Source organism: Pteronotus mesoamericanus, unplaced genomic scaffold (genome assembly GCF_021234165.1).
Source record: "Pteronotus mesoamericanus isolate MK-2021 breed Mesoamerican mustached bat unplaced genomic scaffold, CSHL_Meso_final scaffold_651, whole genome shotgun sequence".
Classification (NCBI taxonomy): Eukaryota; Metazoa; Chordata; class Mammalia; order Chiroptera; family Mormoopidae; genus Pteronotus; species Pteronotus mesoamericanus.
In genome coordinates, this window is record NW_026555325.1 from 27656726 (window position 1) to 27676087 (window position 19362).

At 37.3% G+C, this 19362-nt stretch overlaps 1 protein-coding gene across 1 annotated transcript in view; it reads right to left on the reverse strand.

Annotated features, from left to right (window-relative positions):
- The window catches only part of GALNT3 (polypeptide N-acetylgalactosaminyltransferase 3), a 58969-nt gene that overhangs the window by 27547 nt on the left and 12060 nt on the right, over window positions 1-19362 (reverse strand). The window contains exon 2 of the mRNA XM_054562417.1: window positions 3399-4022. Coding sequence (XP_054418392.1) covers window positions 3399-3913 — 515 coding nt within the window. The 5' untranslated portion in view covers window positions 3914-4022. The remainder of the gene's footprint in view (window positions 1-3398; window positions 4023-19362) is intronic.

Consider the following 19362-nt stretch of genomic DNA (forward strand, 5'->3'; position numbering starts at 1 on the left):
AAATAAATAAAATAAGTTTATCTTTAAGTTCACTTAAAAACTCTAAGTGGTTGTATAATTTCAGACAACAGATTACAAAATTCTCCCATACAGTCAAAAGGCACTTATAAAGAAGTATGTGAACAATCAAACAGTGCGGCTCTAATCCAAAGAGGAGGAAGTAAATTATTCACTCATGGAGATAAGAGCCCAGAACACTTCAGTTGCTCTGCCAGGGCCAATGGGGAAACCAGAACCTCCTGTATGGTACCAGAAGCCCAGGACTGCCATCCTGAAAAAAGATATCCTACAAACTGTCATTAATGACTTTTATATCCAGACCTCACACAGATGTGTTTTAGATTCTTTTCTGAGAGGAGGTCTTTAGAGTGAAGTATTTGTAGTGCTAAAAAGGGAATTAGACTGGGAGTAGAGTATTGAGAGAGTATCAGTGCAACTGAGTAGGAAAAAAAAAAGGAAGGTACTGAGTGAAAGTGATTTTGCTCTCTAGAGCCTTGCTATTTTAAAGTATAACATACATACGGAATAAGAAACAAATAATCACATTCATCATCTTTGGTAGATGAAAGCAAATGGTTTATTCTAAGTTCAATTTTGCAAATACTACAAATTAAAAATAATGTCCAAACAGAAACTACCTATTCATACATACTCTTAATTACACAGCAACGAATGACTAAATATAAGCTTGAATGTTTAAAGGTGTATAAACCAACATAAACTATGAGCCAAAAATTATGAACAACTCCATGTTATAGTATTTTCTTTTTTTAAGAACAAAGGAAACCTTATGATTAGTCTTATAAGCATTTGCGGGAAGAGATTTTCAGGATTTAAAAAAACATTCCCCTACATTTATTTGCCACATGACTAACTAATACAATATTAATCAAGAATTACAAAAAGGTTTTGAAGATTTAAAGTCTAAAACTTCACAAAAACTCACACTAATAAAATGTTATCATTTTAACCTTACAACACTTTCCCTAGTTTAAGCTAGGATTTATTTGCTTAACTGATAACCACTAATATCAAGTAAAAGTGTCATGAAATATCATTAATGCAAGTGGTAATAAAATTTCATAATATCATTTCATAAACCTCATTTTCATTTATTCCGAAACAATTGTGATGTTAAACTTATGCTTCAAAAACTCTTCCACATGTCATTTAAATAGTGAAATTAAAATAACTTGCCAAAGTGACTGCATATTTCCAGTCAAACCATTTGTAAAATTTGGCATATAGAAAAGTAGTTAATCAGTCACATGACCATCTGGCTTGGGAGAAACTGAATCTAAATTTCTAATGAGCAAGAGAAGTTTAGAAATTCTTCAGAAAATGTGTTTTTTGCTGATAGAGGTTAAATTTAAAGTAAGAAAGTATTTCATAGCAGCGCTATTTACAATAGCCAAGTGCTGAAAGCAGCCTAAGTGCCCATCAGTAAATGAGTGGATCAAAAAACTGTAGTACATTTACACAATGGAATACTACACAGCAGAAAGAAAGATGGAGCTCCAACCCTTCGCAACAGCATGGATGGAACTGGAGAATTTTGCACTAAGTGAAATAAGCCAGGAGGTAAAAGACAAATACTATATGATCTCACCTGTAAGCGGAACTTAACAAAACAAAGAAGCGAGCAAAATAGAACCAGAGACATGGAAATAAAGAACAAGCTAACAATGACCAGAGGAAAGAAGGGAGAGAAAGAAGGGGAAAGGTCAAGTCAAGGAACATGCATATAAAGGGCCCAAGGACAAGGACAATGGAGGGACAGGGGATTGAATGTGGGCGAGAAGGGATGGGCAGGGCAGGGGAGAGCAATGAGGGGGAAATGAGGACAACTATAATTGAACAACAATAAAAAAATTTTAAAAATAAAGTATTAAATCTTCATCAGCTCTTCACAGTTGTGGGTACCCATGCCTATCCAAAAAAAATTTCAAAAAGGTTCTTTGTGTTTAGTTATTTCTCACTTACTTAATGATTAACATTATTGAACATTCCTGTAGTTTTATGTTATATTGGGAGGAAAAAAGCTTATCTTGAGCTGACACTGATTGTCATGTCAAAGAATAAACATCATGCTTCTTCATTTGTGATGTGAATTGCCTCACAGCCAAGACCTCTCCCCAAATCAGTAAAGTACAATACTGTGTTACAACCTATTAATGTAAAAAAAAAAATTGTGCCCTGTTATAACAGCTAGAATACTTTGTAGACATCCATTTGTTTATTTACACATTCATTTAAGAATTATAAGCAACTCGACCTTGAATGACACAGATTAGAATACAGAGGCAAAAATCTAAACTACACAACTTCAACATTAAGGGACTCATAGCTGGAGCAGGCTTTATGATCAGATCATAAATCTAGAAAAATATGAGTGAAGCAATAGACCTGTCTACTAAAGCTCCTTTCTTCAGGTTCACTTCCAAATATAATTTTATTATAACCAGAAATCAAAATATGTACACTGTCTGCTTATAGTTTGTTTGTCTTGCACTTTCAACAAATCTACAGATGGTTTGAAAGTGCTGAAAATTCATTTTAGCTGTTCCAGTTCAAACAGAGCATTTGAACACTACCGCAAAGATAACAAAATGGTTAACTAAAGACAAACAGCCAGCATAGTAGAAGCTGGAGGAAATCTTAATCGACATACTATATGCTTGAAATAAACATGTAAACAAATGACAAGTAAAAGCAATGTTGGCTTCTCAGAAGCTACAGGAAGACATCTCTATAATATCAGGACATTTTCAACAACCCTAGAGAAAGAATCATATTTGAATTAGTAATTATAACAATATTGTCCCTTAAAAGAAAGGTTACAAGATACAGGGCCATTCTGAAATATAATTATAGCACAAAGAGTAACCACAAAGTCTGTGACTTAATTCATAAAATACTGTTATCTAACAGCTCCAAAATCTTGGCACTTTTTTTTTTATCATTTCTATTCTATAGTCATACACAGAAACAACTGCATAGTCATGCTAAACCTTATATATTCATACAATGGAAACAACTCCTCTATCTACTACATTTCCCATAAAAATTGCCCCATATTCCTTCCTTAACTGATAAGAAAACTAAAGCATTTCAGAATAAAGAATTTATTTGTGTTTCTATAAATGTCAGATATAGAATTCAATTTTCTAATTTCTAAGACAGTAACTTTTCACATCTGCAATGCCTCACCAAGAAAAGATATATTATCTGATGTCAATAGCAATAGACCAAAAAATAATTTAAACTGATTAAACAAAGAGTAGTGATGATTTTTTTACCCCTTAGAGTGGCTAAAGAACAAGCAACTTCCTCAGCTAAAGGCCCTCCCCTGCAAACCGTGATGATAAAGAGGAGACAATGAATATTCTTCCACATACTCAGGAGGTCGAGTATCTGGTCCAAGATCTCGGTGTAAAGAAATCCTGTCACTTGCAAAAGCGTTAAAACAGTGTTTTGCTTCTCCACGTTCCTTTTCCTTCTGTTCTTCATTACTTAGACTGGTTGTCTTGAATGCTTTACCAGAAGCACCAGGTGCATTAGAATCCTGAGGTGGGCGGTCAAGAACGGGTTTCAGTTCTGCTGCTGAATAATATCCTTGCAAACAGGGTCTCTCACCAGCATCAATGTTTTCTCTGACAGGTGCTCCTATTTGCATTTTTGGCATTGCATCTTTAATATTGTTTACAGCTTCTAACATTAAATCAAACATCTTGTTCTTATTTTTCATGTTTCTTTCCATCCTTGATTCCTCTTTGGAATATTGAACACTTACTTCTCGTTGCATTAAAATCAAAAATATTATGAAGAAAAACATTACCACACCAAGCTTCCAGAACTTTTTATGGTAATGTCTTTTAAGATGTAATTTCACTAGCCGCTTTAGGTGAGCCATTCTGACATTAAAAGCTTGTCACTTGACAAATAACAGTTATAGTTTCTTCTTCTACTGATATTTTTTATCATAGATTTGCTGGCAAGAAGGTTTCATTAAATGGTAATACCTATAAACAGAATGATAGATAACGTTAGTAGCTATTTATTCCTATCAGCATGTTTTCATTCAACCAACAACTGAAAAGGAGCTACAAACATACTCTGTTGTTAACAAGAAAATAAAGATATTTTGCCCTTAGGGAAATTACAGTTTTGGAAGACAACAATTGCTAAAATTAACTACAGTCTATTAGGACTATAAAATATTAGGGATTTATTTCCAATATAAAATATATTCTTCACTCTGGCAAATAGCTCTTATATAATATGCATAAAATATTTTTTATGCACTTATATTTTATAAGTATACCTTGAACCTAAAAAGCAGATATCTTAACTTAATAATCAAGGGGCCAAAGGACTTTGTTAAACTGATTACAAAAAAAGCAGGAATTCAAAAGAAAGCAAAAGTATACTGACAGGTACTATCAGCCATTCATTAAAATATTGTCTTTTATTTTATGAAGTTTGTCTATAACCTATGAGCCTTTACTTCAACTAAACCAATTAATATTAAAAAGCAGCATTACCAACAAGAAGGCTGGAATTCCCCCAGATTTGCTGACCTGTTAGTACTTGTGTATTCTAACAGAACCAATAAAGACTAGGAAATTAACAGCATCTGTTGTTATAAAATAGCCATTTTCAAATACAAAAATATATCACACAAATACAAAATCTAACAGCAAAAAGAAAATGGTATTAAGCTTACTTGTAGTGTCTCCTAAGAGACAACAGAGATCTTCAAGTTATAAAAGCAGTATTTGGCCTGGTAAAATACTGCTTACTGTTGACCCTAAGAACGGGGCAACATGTTTACTAAACCTTCATAGAGGCCACCAGGAGCAAAAGAAAGGGGGTGGGGAGAGCAGCGAGGACACAGGATGAATCACAGGGAGGGCTGATTTTCTTCATGACGCCTACCAAGTGTTATGTGAGGGGTTTTAGTACGCAATTATGTACCATGCAATTTGTAGGGGTATAGGGTTAGACCTGTCTTCCCTAAAAGCCTGTCCTCCCCAAATATATTTTAAGGAAAATGTCACTTACATAAGTGAAAACTAACTTTGACGCTTTATTTAGTTTCTCTCCCAAAGTTGTCACTATATGTAAAATAGGCAAACCAAGTTCTAAGATAGAGTCTCTGGCCTTTAGCAAGAAATTTTAACTGAATAAATAAAAATGGCAAAACTTGCATAGTTAATTCTATTTACTATTTCTAGTTGGACTGCTCTACATTTTTCTCTGGTATGGAATGGACACTGGCTCCAGAAAACACCTCAGTTATAATGTATATTGCCCATAAAAATGAGATGCCAACATTTCTGAGCTTTGGTTGCTTTAAGAGCCTCATGTAAAGATTAAAATACCCTCCTAAGCTTTTTACATCATTTGAAGACATAAGGAGTCTGAGAACCACACAATTGTTGTGTAATTTATGTGTCAATTGTTTTGCTAAGCTGAGACTACAAAATTATAGATACCTCTTACCTTTAAGCAGCAAAGACCAGTATGCAATATGGACATCAACAGGCAACCAGAAAGCAACATGATAGGTACTATGACAGGAGACTACGAAAGCAACATGGAGGAAAGGAGAAATGTTAGCGAAAATTTCCCAGAGACGACACCGCTGCACAGACTCTTGAAAGCTAAGGAAGTTTTAGGCAGGTGGACAGGAGAGAGGAGAGAAAGGGAATGGATGATGCAATGGCATAAAAGCAAGAAAAGCCATAGTCAATCCTGAGGACCTCAGAAGTGGAAGGCACAAGTATGAAATGGTAGGAGGTGAGGCTGGGACGTCACTTAAAGACAAGTTAACAAAGTAAATTTGGAATCTACCAATTACGTCCTGAATAGATTAAATGGAAAGAATTGGATGATTTTAAGGAAGGATCATAACTATATTTCTGTTTTAGAAAAATCAGTTCCCTCAGTGCCAATAAAATTGATGGATACCAAAAAGTGAAGAAAGTAGTAAGGATGGAAAAGACTGATTCAAAAGTCTCAGAACTGGTATCAAATAGGACTTGGTGAGAGAAAGGGACGAATAGGAGGCAGATGGGTCAGATGTTGACATTAACAAAGGCAGGAAATATAGGAAGGACCGACTTGGGGTGGGAATTGTGGATATAATTTTTTTAAATTCTGGACATGACAAATTTGAAATGCTAGTAGGACTTCTAAGGTGAGTTCCCATAAGCAAAATAAGGCACATGGGAGAGAAATTCAGGGAGAAGCTCTATACTAGAGATGAAAATTTGTGAGTCAGTGTCCAGGTACATTGGAGTTAACCTACATTATATAATGAAGCCAGAGAAATAGCCACATTTAAAAGGTGAGAGGAAAAAGAAGAAACTGGAAAGACCAGGGGAAATAAGAAAAACAAACAAGAGTCAAGTGAAAACAGATTGGCAGATAAAGTATCCATGTCAAGTGGTTTTAGATTTTATAATATGCATTTTATCCTTGAGAGATCATTGTTTAACAGCTGGTTGGTCTTTAAAAGTAAACTTCACTATACCTGGTCCGTTAAGCTTTCGTGCAAAGCCAAAAATGAACCTTGGCAGAGAATCCCATAGACTAGATGTAGTAATGTCCCCAAGAGCCTAAGGCTTAGGATCCCAGTGCTTTCAGAAAACCAGGGCAACAACCTGACCTAAGCAAGAGGATCCGGGAAGATAAAAATAAGCAAACTGTTGTGATAAGTAAAATGTTGTTCATGGTCCCCAATATATGAAACACAACCTGATCACCTTTTTCTAACCATGGCTTGACAATAGTCAAACAGATATAAATCAACCTGTGTTCACACTCCTTTCTGTCCCTGGGAGAACCACGAAAAATGTCCTTCTCAAGTTAGTACTTAGGGGTACTAGATTTCTTCAATAGCCACAGGTAGTCTAGATTTAAAATTTGAGGAGGAATAAGATAACCTTCTTAACACAATAGAGAACAAAAAAAGAGTCCAGGGTAACCCCAGAGTAGAGGGAGATGACAGAACTGGATCCTTCTATAGTAGTGATGCTTTTCCCTAAACATTTTATAATAGAAATCATTTGTGGCTAGGGCAGGAAATGAGAAAGATGGATAGAATTAATGAGACAGTTGGAAGGGATTTTAGGAATAAATCATAAGCTAGCATTCTTCATCAATAGGGCAATAATTCTATCATTGTGTGCGTATGTCTATCTAAGGGAGTCCCTCAATTCAAAGTTTCTAGTTTAGGATGTCTCGAAAGCTCGTGAAGGACACAGAACATGCCTCCCTTATTCACGGTTGTTTTTCAGGCACTTACTACAATGTTGGTGACATAGTTGGCATCCAATAAATGTTTGTTGACTGGAAAAGAAGAGGAGGACCAAGATTTAATTTAGTATTAGATATAATAAAAACAATAGCTAATTTTGTTCAATGTTAAGTCCCTGAAACTTTAACACTTACTACATAAATTATCATTTAGTGTTCCAACAGTCCTGTAAAGTTTATGTTATTCCCATTTTACTGACAAACAATGAATCAAACAGATTAAGCGGCTTGACAGAGGTCATTTAGTTTAAGTGAAAGAGCAGCATTCCCTACCACATTCAAACTCAGGTCTCCTGTAAAATCCTGAAGTTTTAACTAAAGTTATCTGAAATAAGGTCTTTTAAGAGTTGAGAATTGATATCTTAAATGCCAGAAGATAAAGGGATTACCTAGGAATAAAAGTAAAAATACCCTCACATCACCTCCTGTCAGGTTTTCAAGACAAATAAATTTTTTAAAAAATGTGTTTTCAAGAGCATGTTTTTGGAAATAAAGACTGAAGGTGAGGCTGTGGATCTTGACAGTGGGGTTATTAAGATACTGAGATATTTTAGTTGCAAAGTCTACTAAAATCGGAACATGATGCTTTGCTCTTTTCAGATTATTTCTGCAAAGAATAGTCTCCTTTTAGCAACTGCTGATCACTTGAAAATGCCAGCCTTAAGTCTTCAGGGATTTTACATGCCTTTTCTGTCCTTTGCGGCTAATGTGCAATATCAGCCTTTCATTAATGAAAATTACACTCAACATTAAGCATTTCCATCAATGGTCCTCAACTCTGGATATACATCAGTGGAAAAGTCTTTAAAAATGCAGTACCTGAGGCCCCACCTTTAGACTCTAGAGTCTAGAGAGTTTGATTTCATTGTTCTAGGGGCAGGCCTTGGCTCTGCTTTTGTTATTATAGGCTCTCCAGAGAATTCTAAAGTGCAGCCAGGTTTAAGAATCACTGATTTAGGTCACAGACTTTGATCAAATCAAAACTAGCATCTGATACAGAGAGGAATGTATCCAACCAAGGGCAACCACACTATTAATCCTAATACTCTAAGAACAGATTTTTCAAATATATTTTTGATATAAATTGAGCAAAAGTTATTCAGACATGGAGAAGATAAAATCTAAAGCAAGAATGACCCAAAGTTTCTGGGTGAAGCTCAGGAATTAATGCTGATATAAACGAAGCATGGAAGTTTTATTGTAAATTATGATGCTGTAAAATCATTTTTAAAATATTTTGTTCCCAACAAAAAGATAGAAAACCTGAGACTCTGAGCAATAAAACAAATAATCCAAAAGACACACAACAAATTCATAAGCAAAACAAAACCAGGATTCTTAATTCCTGTTCTGGGAATAATGCCATGTTCCTAGATCATGCTTTCTGACAAATTTGAAGACCTATGTGAAAACAGCCAATAAAACAAAATAAACCTCTTCTAGAATCAACTTTCAATTTGACCCAGAAGTTTCAGGCCTGACCAAAAAATCACCACAACAGCAAACTCAAATATAATAATTTGTACTTGTACATCAGAAATGATTAGCATATGAAGGGTTTGTTCTCGCATTTTAAAACCTTTAAACACACCAATCCAAAGTGGTCATTTGCTAATTAAAAGAGATCAGATTCACAGAAGAAAGGAATACCATCAAAGTTTTTTAAAACTAAAAAAAAATTAAAATAAATTTTCTAAATGAGAAATCCTTATAAATCTCTAAAATTAGGAAAAAAAATAAAATTCAGAGACCTTCTAGCCTTAAAAAATGTTGCTCTATATATCATAGTTTATTATGTAGACCTTTCACAAAGGCATTAATAATAAATAAAAATATCCACAAAATGATACTTTGAAAGGCTAAAACAATATAAACTATTCTAAATATATGAGACTGGGTTAAAAAAACAATGGAATATTCTTAGGCGTATAATATGCTTTCATCTCAACGGAAAAAAACTGAAATCTCACAAGTTAAAATGATCTAACTATGAAGCTGTGGCTTCCAGTTATCTAGCCTATAGCTTCTCAAACTTTAATGTGACAATGAATCACTTGGGAATGTTGTTTAAATGCAGGCAGATGGGAAACATACCAAGATGAGATCCATCTTTATAGTCATGGTTGTCCCCTCCAGGTGGAAAAGCACACATTGCAAGAATATTGGTTTAATGTAAAAATTCCAACTGAAGCAATCCTCCACAGCAGTGAAAAGAAGAACACTTCATAACTGCATGTGAAAGTAGCGTTTAATAAAATAAGAGGATAATGGTTCTTTCCAGTTCGTGTTTCTGTATTTGTGACAATAAACCTTTGCAGCTCCAGGGATTTAAGGTCTGGTTCCAGTTGACTTTAATTGGCAAAAACCTAATTGGTGTATGAAACTTGCTTGATACTGAGTTAAAGTATGCTGTAAAGAGTTAAGGATAACCACACAAAGCCAGAAATTATAATATTTGGGGAAATTACATCCCCAAATCCTAGCACATATTGTAGATTTTAAAAAGTACACAACTGTACATTAATACTCATTGGGTCATTCTCATCTGGTTCCTTAACTGAATTTAAAAAAAAAGAAGAAGAAGAAGAAGAAGAAGAAGACAACAACAAACTGGCTCTGATGATAAACCCTTAAGTGCTTGGGCAGAAATTTTATTAAGTGCCCCTCATCTGCTGGTGAAAATGTTTGGGAATAGAGAAGTGGCAGGAAGTGATTTCTGCTTGTACTCACTGGTGGAATCAAATTCCATGGTGATTTGCTACTGCAGTTAGTTTTGGTTAAGTCCATGTTCATTCACAACCTTGCCAGCAATTCTTCCAAGCAGAAAGGGACTTGTGAATGTACGACAAGGAACAAACAACAATGCAAAGCAAACTGCATTGAGACAACCACACAGTATCTCACAGGTGGCAGAAGCAGACATACCTCAAAGGTCCCAGCTAAAAACCAAGCAGAGTTGCTCTAGGTGGCTTGAAAGTGCCACCAGTGGACAACTAACTGCATGTAATTGTCATAAAGTAGGATGACTTTCTAAAAATAGGTTTCTGCAGGTTACAAGACAAAAAGCCTAGTGACAGAGTTTGACCTCCAGCCATTGTGAGGCACAGGTTTTAATATACAGAAGGGCATGGGCAGACATCCAACTTCTCAGCTATACCTGGTCAGATAAACATCTTTGAAGATGAAAGGTTGTAAACAGGATCTTGATTTGGGGACCAGGCAACTCTACAGTTTGGAGCAAGAGACCATTTGTGGAGCAACACTACCCATGGGGTGGGGGGCTTACATACTCTCTCCTGCCACATCTGCACCTGTGAATGAATTTCACATAATATATGAAATAACATATTAATTATTTATGACATAATAGAGAGTAGAGGAACTTTGAGGAGTTACTGGAGTGGTTCCACAGATTGTCCAGTTAACTGATATTTCCCCCAGGCAAAAGCACTGCATTTTAAAAGACTTGTCCATCTAACTAGTTTCATTGCAAGCATAGTTGATGCTTTTGGAATAATAAGGAGACAGGAATTACATAGTGATTTGAACAAGAAAAGTTTAATCTATTCTTACTAAAGGATTAGAATAATGGAATTGGCTAGTGAGAGTTAAAGAGAATTCTAAATATAGGATGACTCAAAAAAAGGGGCAACCACTACCCCCAAGGCAAGACGAGGGCTCAAGGGAAAGCTTTCCCCCCACCAGGTTGAGATTCAGAGATCTCTACAGTGAGGGCATGGTGTTGGTGCCCTGAGAGTGGAAAGTCACTAAGGTGCCTCACTTTGTGAGACTTGTCAGAAATCTGCCTTCTGGGGTCTCAGAAGGAGCCATTCATAAGGAGGTATCAAATCCTAGAATTTGCTAGGTAGCTGCTGAGGAAAACCGTTGCCTACTGACAGAACCTGGAGCTGAAAAGCTGTCTTCTACAGGAGTCAAGTGTACTAGCATGTGCATCTTGGGCCAATATAGCTCCAGGCTGGTGCCTGGGATAAAAGCTGGGCAGTTAGCTCCACAGATACCTGGTCTTGCAGAGTCTCTAGTGTGCATATGTGTGGGGCTAAAAAAAAAAGAGTATGCGAGCAGTGACTTGGGCTAGGGATCAGGTCCATGATGTCTGTGGCTCCAGGGTACTCCACTGCTGCTCAAATCAGACTCTGGAGAAAGTGTGCTGGCAGGAAGGTGCCGACTCTCAAAAATGCAATCACCTAGCACTGCGGAAAACTGCAGGGCAGAACACTGAGAAAAAGTATGCCCACAGGAGCCTGGCTGGTAATCTACTCTGATACAAGAAGAAAAGCTCCTTCTCACCTTCAGTGCCCTCGACTGGCAAGGCTTAACATTGTGCCAGCGAGCAAAGGAGAAATATTTACAGGGCCCAGGTCCATTATTACACAGTAAGTGAATAAAATGAATTTGGATTGAGAAACAATACATTGATGAGCAGCATAGTCCACCCTTGGAACTAAGCCTCCCTATGCACACTCTCCCACATATTTGAACTATTGTACAGAAACAAAACAGTTCTATATTCCACCTAACAAGATGCAAGTGCCCTTCTTACAGTAAAGAGAAGACCTTAAAATGAGGAAGTGCAGAGTGCCACCAGCCACTATATCCATTACTGTGACTATATGAATTACTTCTCAAATTCTGTCTCAGTTCAACTTAATATTCTGTTACCTAAAGACTAAATTATAAATTTAATCTCTAACACCTTCTATGTAATATATTTTTTAAAAGAAAATGGAAATAAGAAAATTGTTAGTATATAAAAATATATGTGTGTGTGTGTGTATGTATGTATGTATGTATAAAGCAAAGGGAAAACATGCAAAGCTACTACAATCCTCATTTATCTAATTGCCCATGAGACCATAATTGGTATCTATGGCTTCCCTCTTCCACTGCCGATTGTGTATATACCTTGGCCTCAGACATTCTGTGAGCCCACAGATGTTGGTGCTAGCAGCAAGAGCAAATCTATATCCAGAATGTTTATCAATTCTATTGAGGACAAATTTCTGTTTGCTCAATGATATAAGGAGTCCAATATCATCAACCTGCTCCAGTGGCTGGCTGGTGCCCCTAAGGACTCAATGTTTGTTTCTGCAGATTAGGAAAGATTATTGATTGCTTCATCAATAGCTATCACTTTGCTTTCACCTATCTACAGGTTTATCCACAATTCATTCATCCACTCTCAACTTCCATTCCCCTCTAGAAAAGGTATCAGTAAACTTTCTGTAAAAAACTAAATAGTAAATATTTTTCTTTTGTGGGCTATACGGTCTCTATTGCAACTAGTCAAGTCATTTTCATGGTACAAAAGTAGCTACAGACAATACATAAATGAATGGGTGTGGCTGGTTCCAATAAAACTGTTTACAAAATGAGGTGGCCCAAGGGCTGTAGCTTGCCAATCCTCAGCCCAGAAACTGAAAAAGACTTCAACCTCAACATTTATAGAGTTCCCTATACTTACCCCTTCTCTGTTAGCTGCAGCATCCCCAAATGTAAAAGAACAAAATTAATTCTCCACGAAAATTGTGTATAAAAGCAATGTCTATCTTTAAGATTAGGTTATGTGTGTGCCTAATTTGAAGGATGCACTATCACTCCACTTATCCAGTTACCAGCAAAATTCCTGCATTATCCACTCTTCATGGTTAAAGTATGAAGAGACCCTTTTAATATGAGTTTCAGTTGGAAATAAAACAAGGTCAGTCTAAACTTCCATTCCTTTCGAAAGCTGACCTCAAGTAGGGTAATTTTCCTCAGGACCATACATGCACAATTACCACAGAGTGAGGTCCATAAGGCATATGCTGAATGCCAAGCTCCACATAAAAAAAGGGAGGTGTACCTAATTTTGTGGGATTTGTACTTAACCCTTTAGGCAAAGGGGAGAGGCCATGATGGAGTTTAAGCAGAGTGAAAACCTAATAAGAACTGAAATTTATAAAGATTATTCTTGAAGCTGGGCTAAATATGGATTTTGGAGGGTGGGAAAATGAGAGAGGTTGCTGGAGGCAGTTAGGAGACTATTAAAAATAATCCAGGGAAGAGATGACGGGAAGGGGTGTGGAGGCTTGGGAAGAAATTCAGGAGGTAGAGTTAGCTGAACTCAGCAAATGAATCAATGGGAGGCTGGGAAGGTTGTTAAATTGTGAAGTGTTTGAGACAGAATAATAAGAAGCTAGGAAAATTCCTTGGCAAGAAGAATAGGAAAACTGAGACAGATAGCTGAACAAACTGGCCAAGTAATTTACAGCCAAGTACAAATGGTCACCAGGCCGGAAGGCCTGGCAGGAGGCAAAACTGGGAAAACAAGGACCAGGGTAACCTTTCCTCCCCTGGCCTCTCTTCCCTGGATATTATATCTAGGCCTCAGTTGTACTTTAGCTTCAAGCCCGGAAGAGCAGCAAAACCAGGTGGGCGACCCAAGAACCAATTGTAATTACTAGGAAGACCCCCTTCCCTATCACTGACCAATCAGTGGGGACCATGACCCTGAAAGGGCACACCTGGTGAACTGAGGAACATTCTACTATAACACCCCCATGCCACCTCCCCTAAGATTCCCCCCTGCAAGAGAGAGAGAAAAGCCTTAAGACAAAGGACCTAGAGCTTGCACCCTCCCTCTGGAGAGCGGCCCTTGTGCCATTTCCTTCCATACTTCTTCCCCGACTTCTTGCCCCATAGGCATGCCTCTCCTAAACTTTAAGGCAATGCGAAGCTGGCAGCTTGTCCCAACCTTATCCCCTGAACCTGTCCCTAAGGCCCCTTTTCTCTAACTTCCCAGTGATGTATGGCAGCCCAGTCTAGGCTCTCCTGTTGCTTCTTCTATGCTAAGCCCTTCCTTGTTTCATTGTTCCCAGCTTTAATGAATGTATCCTCATGGTCACAGGGATTCATGCTGGGAAATCTTTCCTACATGAACTCAAGAACCCACATACTACAGCTGGCCCTGACAGATCCACTTAGGGCCAGGACCCTGTCCGGTAACACGTTAGGGATGGGTTCTTGACTTGCTGAAAAAGACCAGCTAATGGATTATCTCTCTGTTCTGGATTTTTTGCAGAGGGAGACCCAGCACTAAAATAATGGACAGAAGACCATGAACACTAAAGGAGGTAATGATAGAAGGCAAAGGGAATAAGAAGGAGACTGAAGTAACAATGGAAACAAGTGTTAACCGGTTGGAAAGGATGGGCCCTATCTGAAAAAAAACAAAGTAATGGCCCAAAAGCTCAAATGAAACAATAATTTGCATTAGAAACCTTCTCTGCACTATTAATTGTCCTCAAAAAGGGCCTACTGTGACATGAGATAGTTACTATTGGGTGTTCTTTTACCCTCTTACCCTTATCCCATTTGACTAGGAATTATCAATGTGCAAGGTCTCAATTCCCCATCAATGTGTCAGGTGTGAAAATAACTCTTAGAGATTTATCCCACAGATATGCTGGTACACAACTGTAATGACAATATGTAAGCTTGTACATTAAAACTCTGTTTTAATATCAAAAGCGTTGACACAACCTTATAATAGAGTCATATTGTGGGATAATATGCTAAGCTAAAAACAAACTATATGCTGATAAGTTATCTCCACAAAAAGTTAAATGAAAAAAAAAAAAAGCAACATCTATTTGCTTTTTTAAAAGAGGGAAAGTCTACACATATTGCTTTTATATTTAAAAAGATAGCATTAGTTGCTTCCAGAGAGGAAATCTGGGTATCAGAAGGCAATGTGAAAAAAAAGAAATACCATATAACCCTCCTTACTTTAAAAAAAAAGCTTTAAAGCAGGTGAATAGAGTAACTAGAGTAATTACCTAAAAAGACAGTAATAAAGTAATCCATCAGAAAAGAAAACATGGGGACCCAAGATGGCAGAGGAGTAAGTAAAAGCTACACTAAGTTCATCCCAGGACCAAACTGGAAGTACAGCTAACTTATAGAAAAATCATCCTGAATAGCCAACTGAACATTAGCTGGACAGAAGCCTTATAATCACAGACAGATGGAAGAAGCCCATCACCACAATGAGACTGGTAAGGAGTGCAGAGGAGGGGCAAGAGGGATGCCTGGACTCCCACAAGTGGCAGCTGAAGTGCTGGAAAGATAATTAAGTGGCCAGGGGGGTTCCCCCTAGGAAGCATAGGGTCTAAACCCTAAGCTGGGCTCCCCAGCCTACAGCACCAGAACCAGAAAAGGCACACAAATAACATATAGCTATGGAAAGCATCAGGGTTTCTGTCTACCATGAAGAGATGGCTGGAGATGCAGAGAGTCTCCTGCAGGGCCAAAGCACAAGATTCCATTTGCAGCCACTCACCCTGGGCTCCCAGAGAGGGAAGTCAGAGTTGACTAGAGACGTTTAAGGACAGTCTGGGGTTGGTGGCTCTGGGGAGAGCACTGAAGGAACAGCTGCCAGGATCCGTGTGCTGAGTCATTCCTCATACTGCAGGAGCCATCTTTCTCAGGCAGAACACACCCCTCCAAATGGCATCAGCCTGAAGGGCAGCAGGTGACCCACCCTGTTGTGCTTAAACCCTGCTGCTGAGGAGTACAGCTGGAAGATATTCACTGATTAACACAACCAAAAGCCTGCAGGCAGAGGCAGAAGCCCGGCCTGGTGCCTAGAGAAGCTGGCCTTGTTGCGCGGCTTAGTTCTTTCTGCAGGAACAAAGGCCCAGAGGACAGAGCCACAAGCTGTGGATTGCTGATAGCGCCAAACACATGGCTCAGGGCCAGTCACAGGCAGGATTTGACTTGGGCCTGCACCAGAGTCTTGTAGACATACCTGTTACACAGAAGCACACACAAAGAGGCAGCCAAATGAGAAAAAAAAGAGACAGGCCACATGAAAGAACAAGAGAATTCTCCAGAATGAAATGAAATGGAGGCAAGCAATTTATCAGATAGAGAATTTAGAGTAATGATGTTAAGGACACTCAACAGCATGAAAAAAAGACATAGAAACCATGAAAAAGGACAAGTCAGCAATAAAGAATGCAATATCTGAAAAAAATAACACACTGGAAGGAATAAATGGTAGCTTAAATGAAGCAGAGTATTGATTCAGTGATTTGGAAAGCAAGGTAGAAAAAAACACCCAAGTAGAGCAGCAAAAGAAAAAAGAAATTTTTTTAAATGATGGGAGCTTAAGAAACCTTTGGGACAACATGAAGCATAACATCCACATCATGGGAATACCAGAAGGAAAAGAGAGTAAGCAAAGGATTGAAATCTATTTAAAGAAATAATGACCAAAAACTTCCCCAATCTGGTGAAGGAAAAAAGAGACTCGAGTCCATGAAATTCAGAAAGTCCCAAACAAGTCAGACCCAAAGAGGCCTACACTGAGCCATCATAATTAAAACAACAAGGCTTAAAGACAAGGAGAGAATCCTAAAAGCCACAAGAGAAAAACAGGTAATTAGCTAAAGGGAGCACCTATTAGACTATCATCTGATTTCTCAACAAAAACATTTCAGGCCAAAAGGGCATGGCATGAAATATCCAAGGTGATGAAAAGCAAGGACCTACAACCAAAGCTACTTTACCCAGCAAGGCTATCATTTAAAATTGAAGGAAAATAAGGAACTTTCCAGACAGGAAAAACCTAAAGGAGTTTGTTAACACCAAACCAGTACTGAAATAAATGTTAAAGGGCTTGCAAGGAGAAGGAAAAGGAGGAGGAGAAAAAGAAGAAGTAGAAGGGAAAGAAAAAAAAAAAAACCAGAGGAAAATAGTGTAACAATAATATGGCACTAAATACCTATCTATGAATAATCACTTTTAATGTAAATGATTAAATGCTCCAACCAAAACACGTAGGGTAGCTGAATGGATATAAAAACCGGATCCATATATACGCTGCCTCCAAGCAACCCATCTCAGATCAAAAGATACACACAGACTAAAAGTAAAAGGTTGGAAAAAGATATTTAATGCAAAATGAAAAAGAAAAAGAGTGGGGTAGCAATACATGTAGCCAACAAAATAGACTTTAAAACCAGGGCTATATTAAGAGATAAAGAAGGACACTACATAATGATTAGGGAACAATCCAATAAGAGGACATAACCCTAGTAAACATTTATTCACCCAACATAGGAGCACCTGAATATGTAAAACATATCTTGATGGACATAAAGGGAGAGATGAGAAGAAATACAGTCATAGTTGGAGATTTCAGCACCTCATTGACTTCAATGGTAATATCTTCCAGAGAGATAATGAGCAAGGACACAGTGCCCTTAAATGGCACACTACATCAAATGGATTTAATGCATGTCACCCCAAAACAGCAGAATATACATACTTTTCAAGTGCACCTGGAACGTTTTCTAGGACAGGCCACGTGTTAGGACACAAAACAAGTCTCAATAAATTAAACAAGACGGAAATCATATCAAGCATCTTCTCTGACCACAGTGCTATGAAACTAGAATCAATCACAAGGAGAACACTAAAAATACACAAAGACGTGGAACCTAAATAACATGTTATTAAACAATGAATAGGTCAACAATGAGATAAACTAAGAAATCAGAAGATACCTTGAAACAAATGAAAAGGAGAACACGACTATCCAAATCTGTGGGACACAGAGAAGGCAATCCTAAAAGGGAAATTCATAGCATTATAGGCTCATCTCGGAAAAAACCAAGAAAAAGCTCAAACAATCTCACTTTACACTTAAAAGAAATTGAAAAAATAAAACCAACAAGCAAAGCCCAAAGTGAGTAGAAGGAAGGAAATAATAAAGATCAGAGCAGACAGAAACAAAAGAGAGTGTGAGAAAGGATATAAAATGTCAATGAATCCAAGAGCTGGTTCTTGCAAAAGATAAACAAAATTGACAAACCTTTAACCAAACTCATCAAGACAAAAAGAGACAGGACCCAAATAAGTAAAATCAGAAATGAAAGAGGAGAAATAACTGACACCAAAGAAATACAAAAGATTGTAAGAAAATATTATGAACAACTATATGCTAACAAACTGGACAACCTGGATGAAGTAGATATATTCCTGGAATCATAAAATCTTCCTAAACTAAGTCAGGAGGAGTCAGAGAATCTGAATAGACAGATTACTCCTAGTGAAATAGAAGCAGTAATCAAAAAATTCCCAACAAACAAAAGCCCTGGTTCAGATGGCTTCACAGGTGAATTTTACCAAACATTCTGAGAAGAACTCATACCTCTCCTTTTCAAATTATTTCATAAAATTGAAGAGGAGGGAAGGCTCTGAAACTCATTTTCAGAGGCCAGCATTATCCTAATTCCAAAACCAGATTAAAAAAACTACAAAAAAAAAATTTTAGGCCAGTATCCATGATGAACATAGACACTAAAATCCTAAACAGAATATTAGGACACCTAATACAGTAACGCATCAAAAACATCAAATACCATGACCACGTGGATTTTTTCCAGGAATGCATGGTTGGTACACCATTCATAAATCAACAAATGTATTACATCACAAAAACAAAATGAAGGATAAAAACCACATGATCATTACCACTAAGATCGGGAACAAGACAAGGATGTCTGCCTTCACCACTTCTATTCAACATAGTATTGGAAGTCCTAGCCACAGCGATCAGACAAGAAAAAGAAATAAAAGGCATCCAAATTGGAAAGGAAAAAATAAAACTGTCATTGTTTGCAGATGACATGATAGTGTACGTGGAAAACACTACAGACTCCACCAAAAAACTACTCGACCTAATAACTGAATTTGGTAAAACAGTGGGAAAGTCAATATTCAGAAATCAAAGGCATTTTTGTACACCAACAATGAAATATCAGAATCAGAAATCAGGAAAAAAAATCCCATTTGCTATAGCAACAAGAAAAATAAAGTACTTAGGAATATACCTAACCAAGGAGGTAAAAGACCTGTACTCAGGAAACTACACAACACTGAAAAAAGAGATTAAGGAAGATACAAATAAATGGAAGCATAGACCATGTTCATGGATTGGAAGAACTAACATCATCAAAATGTACATACTAC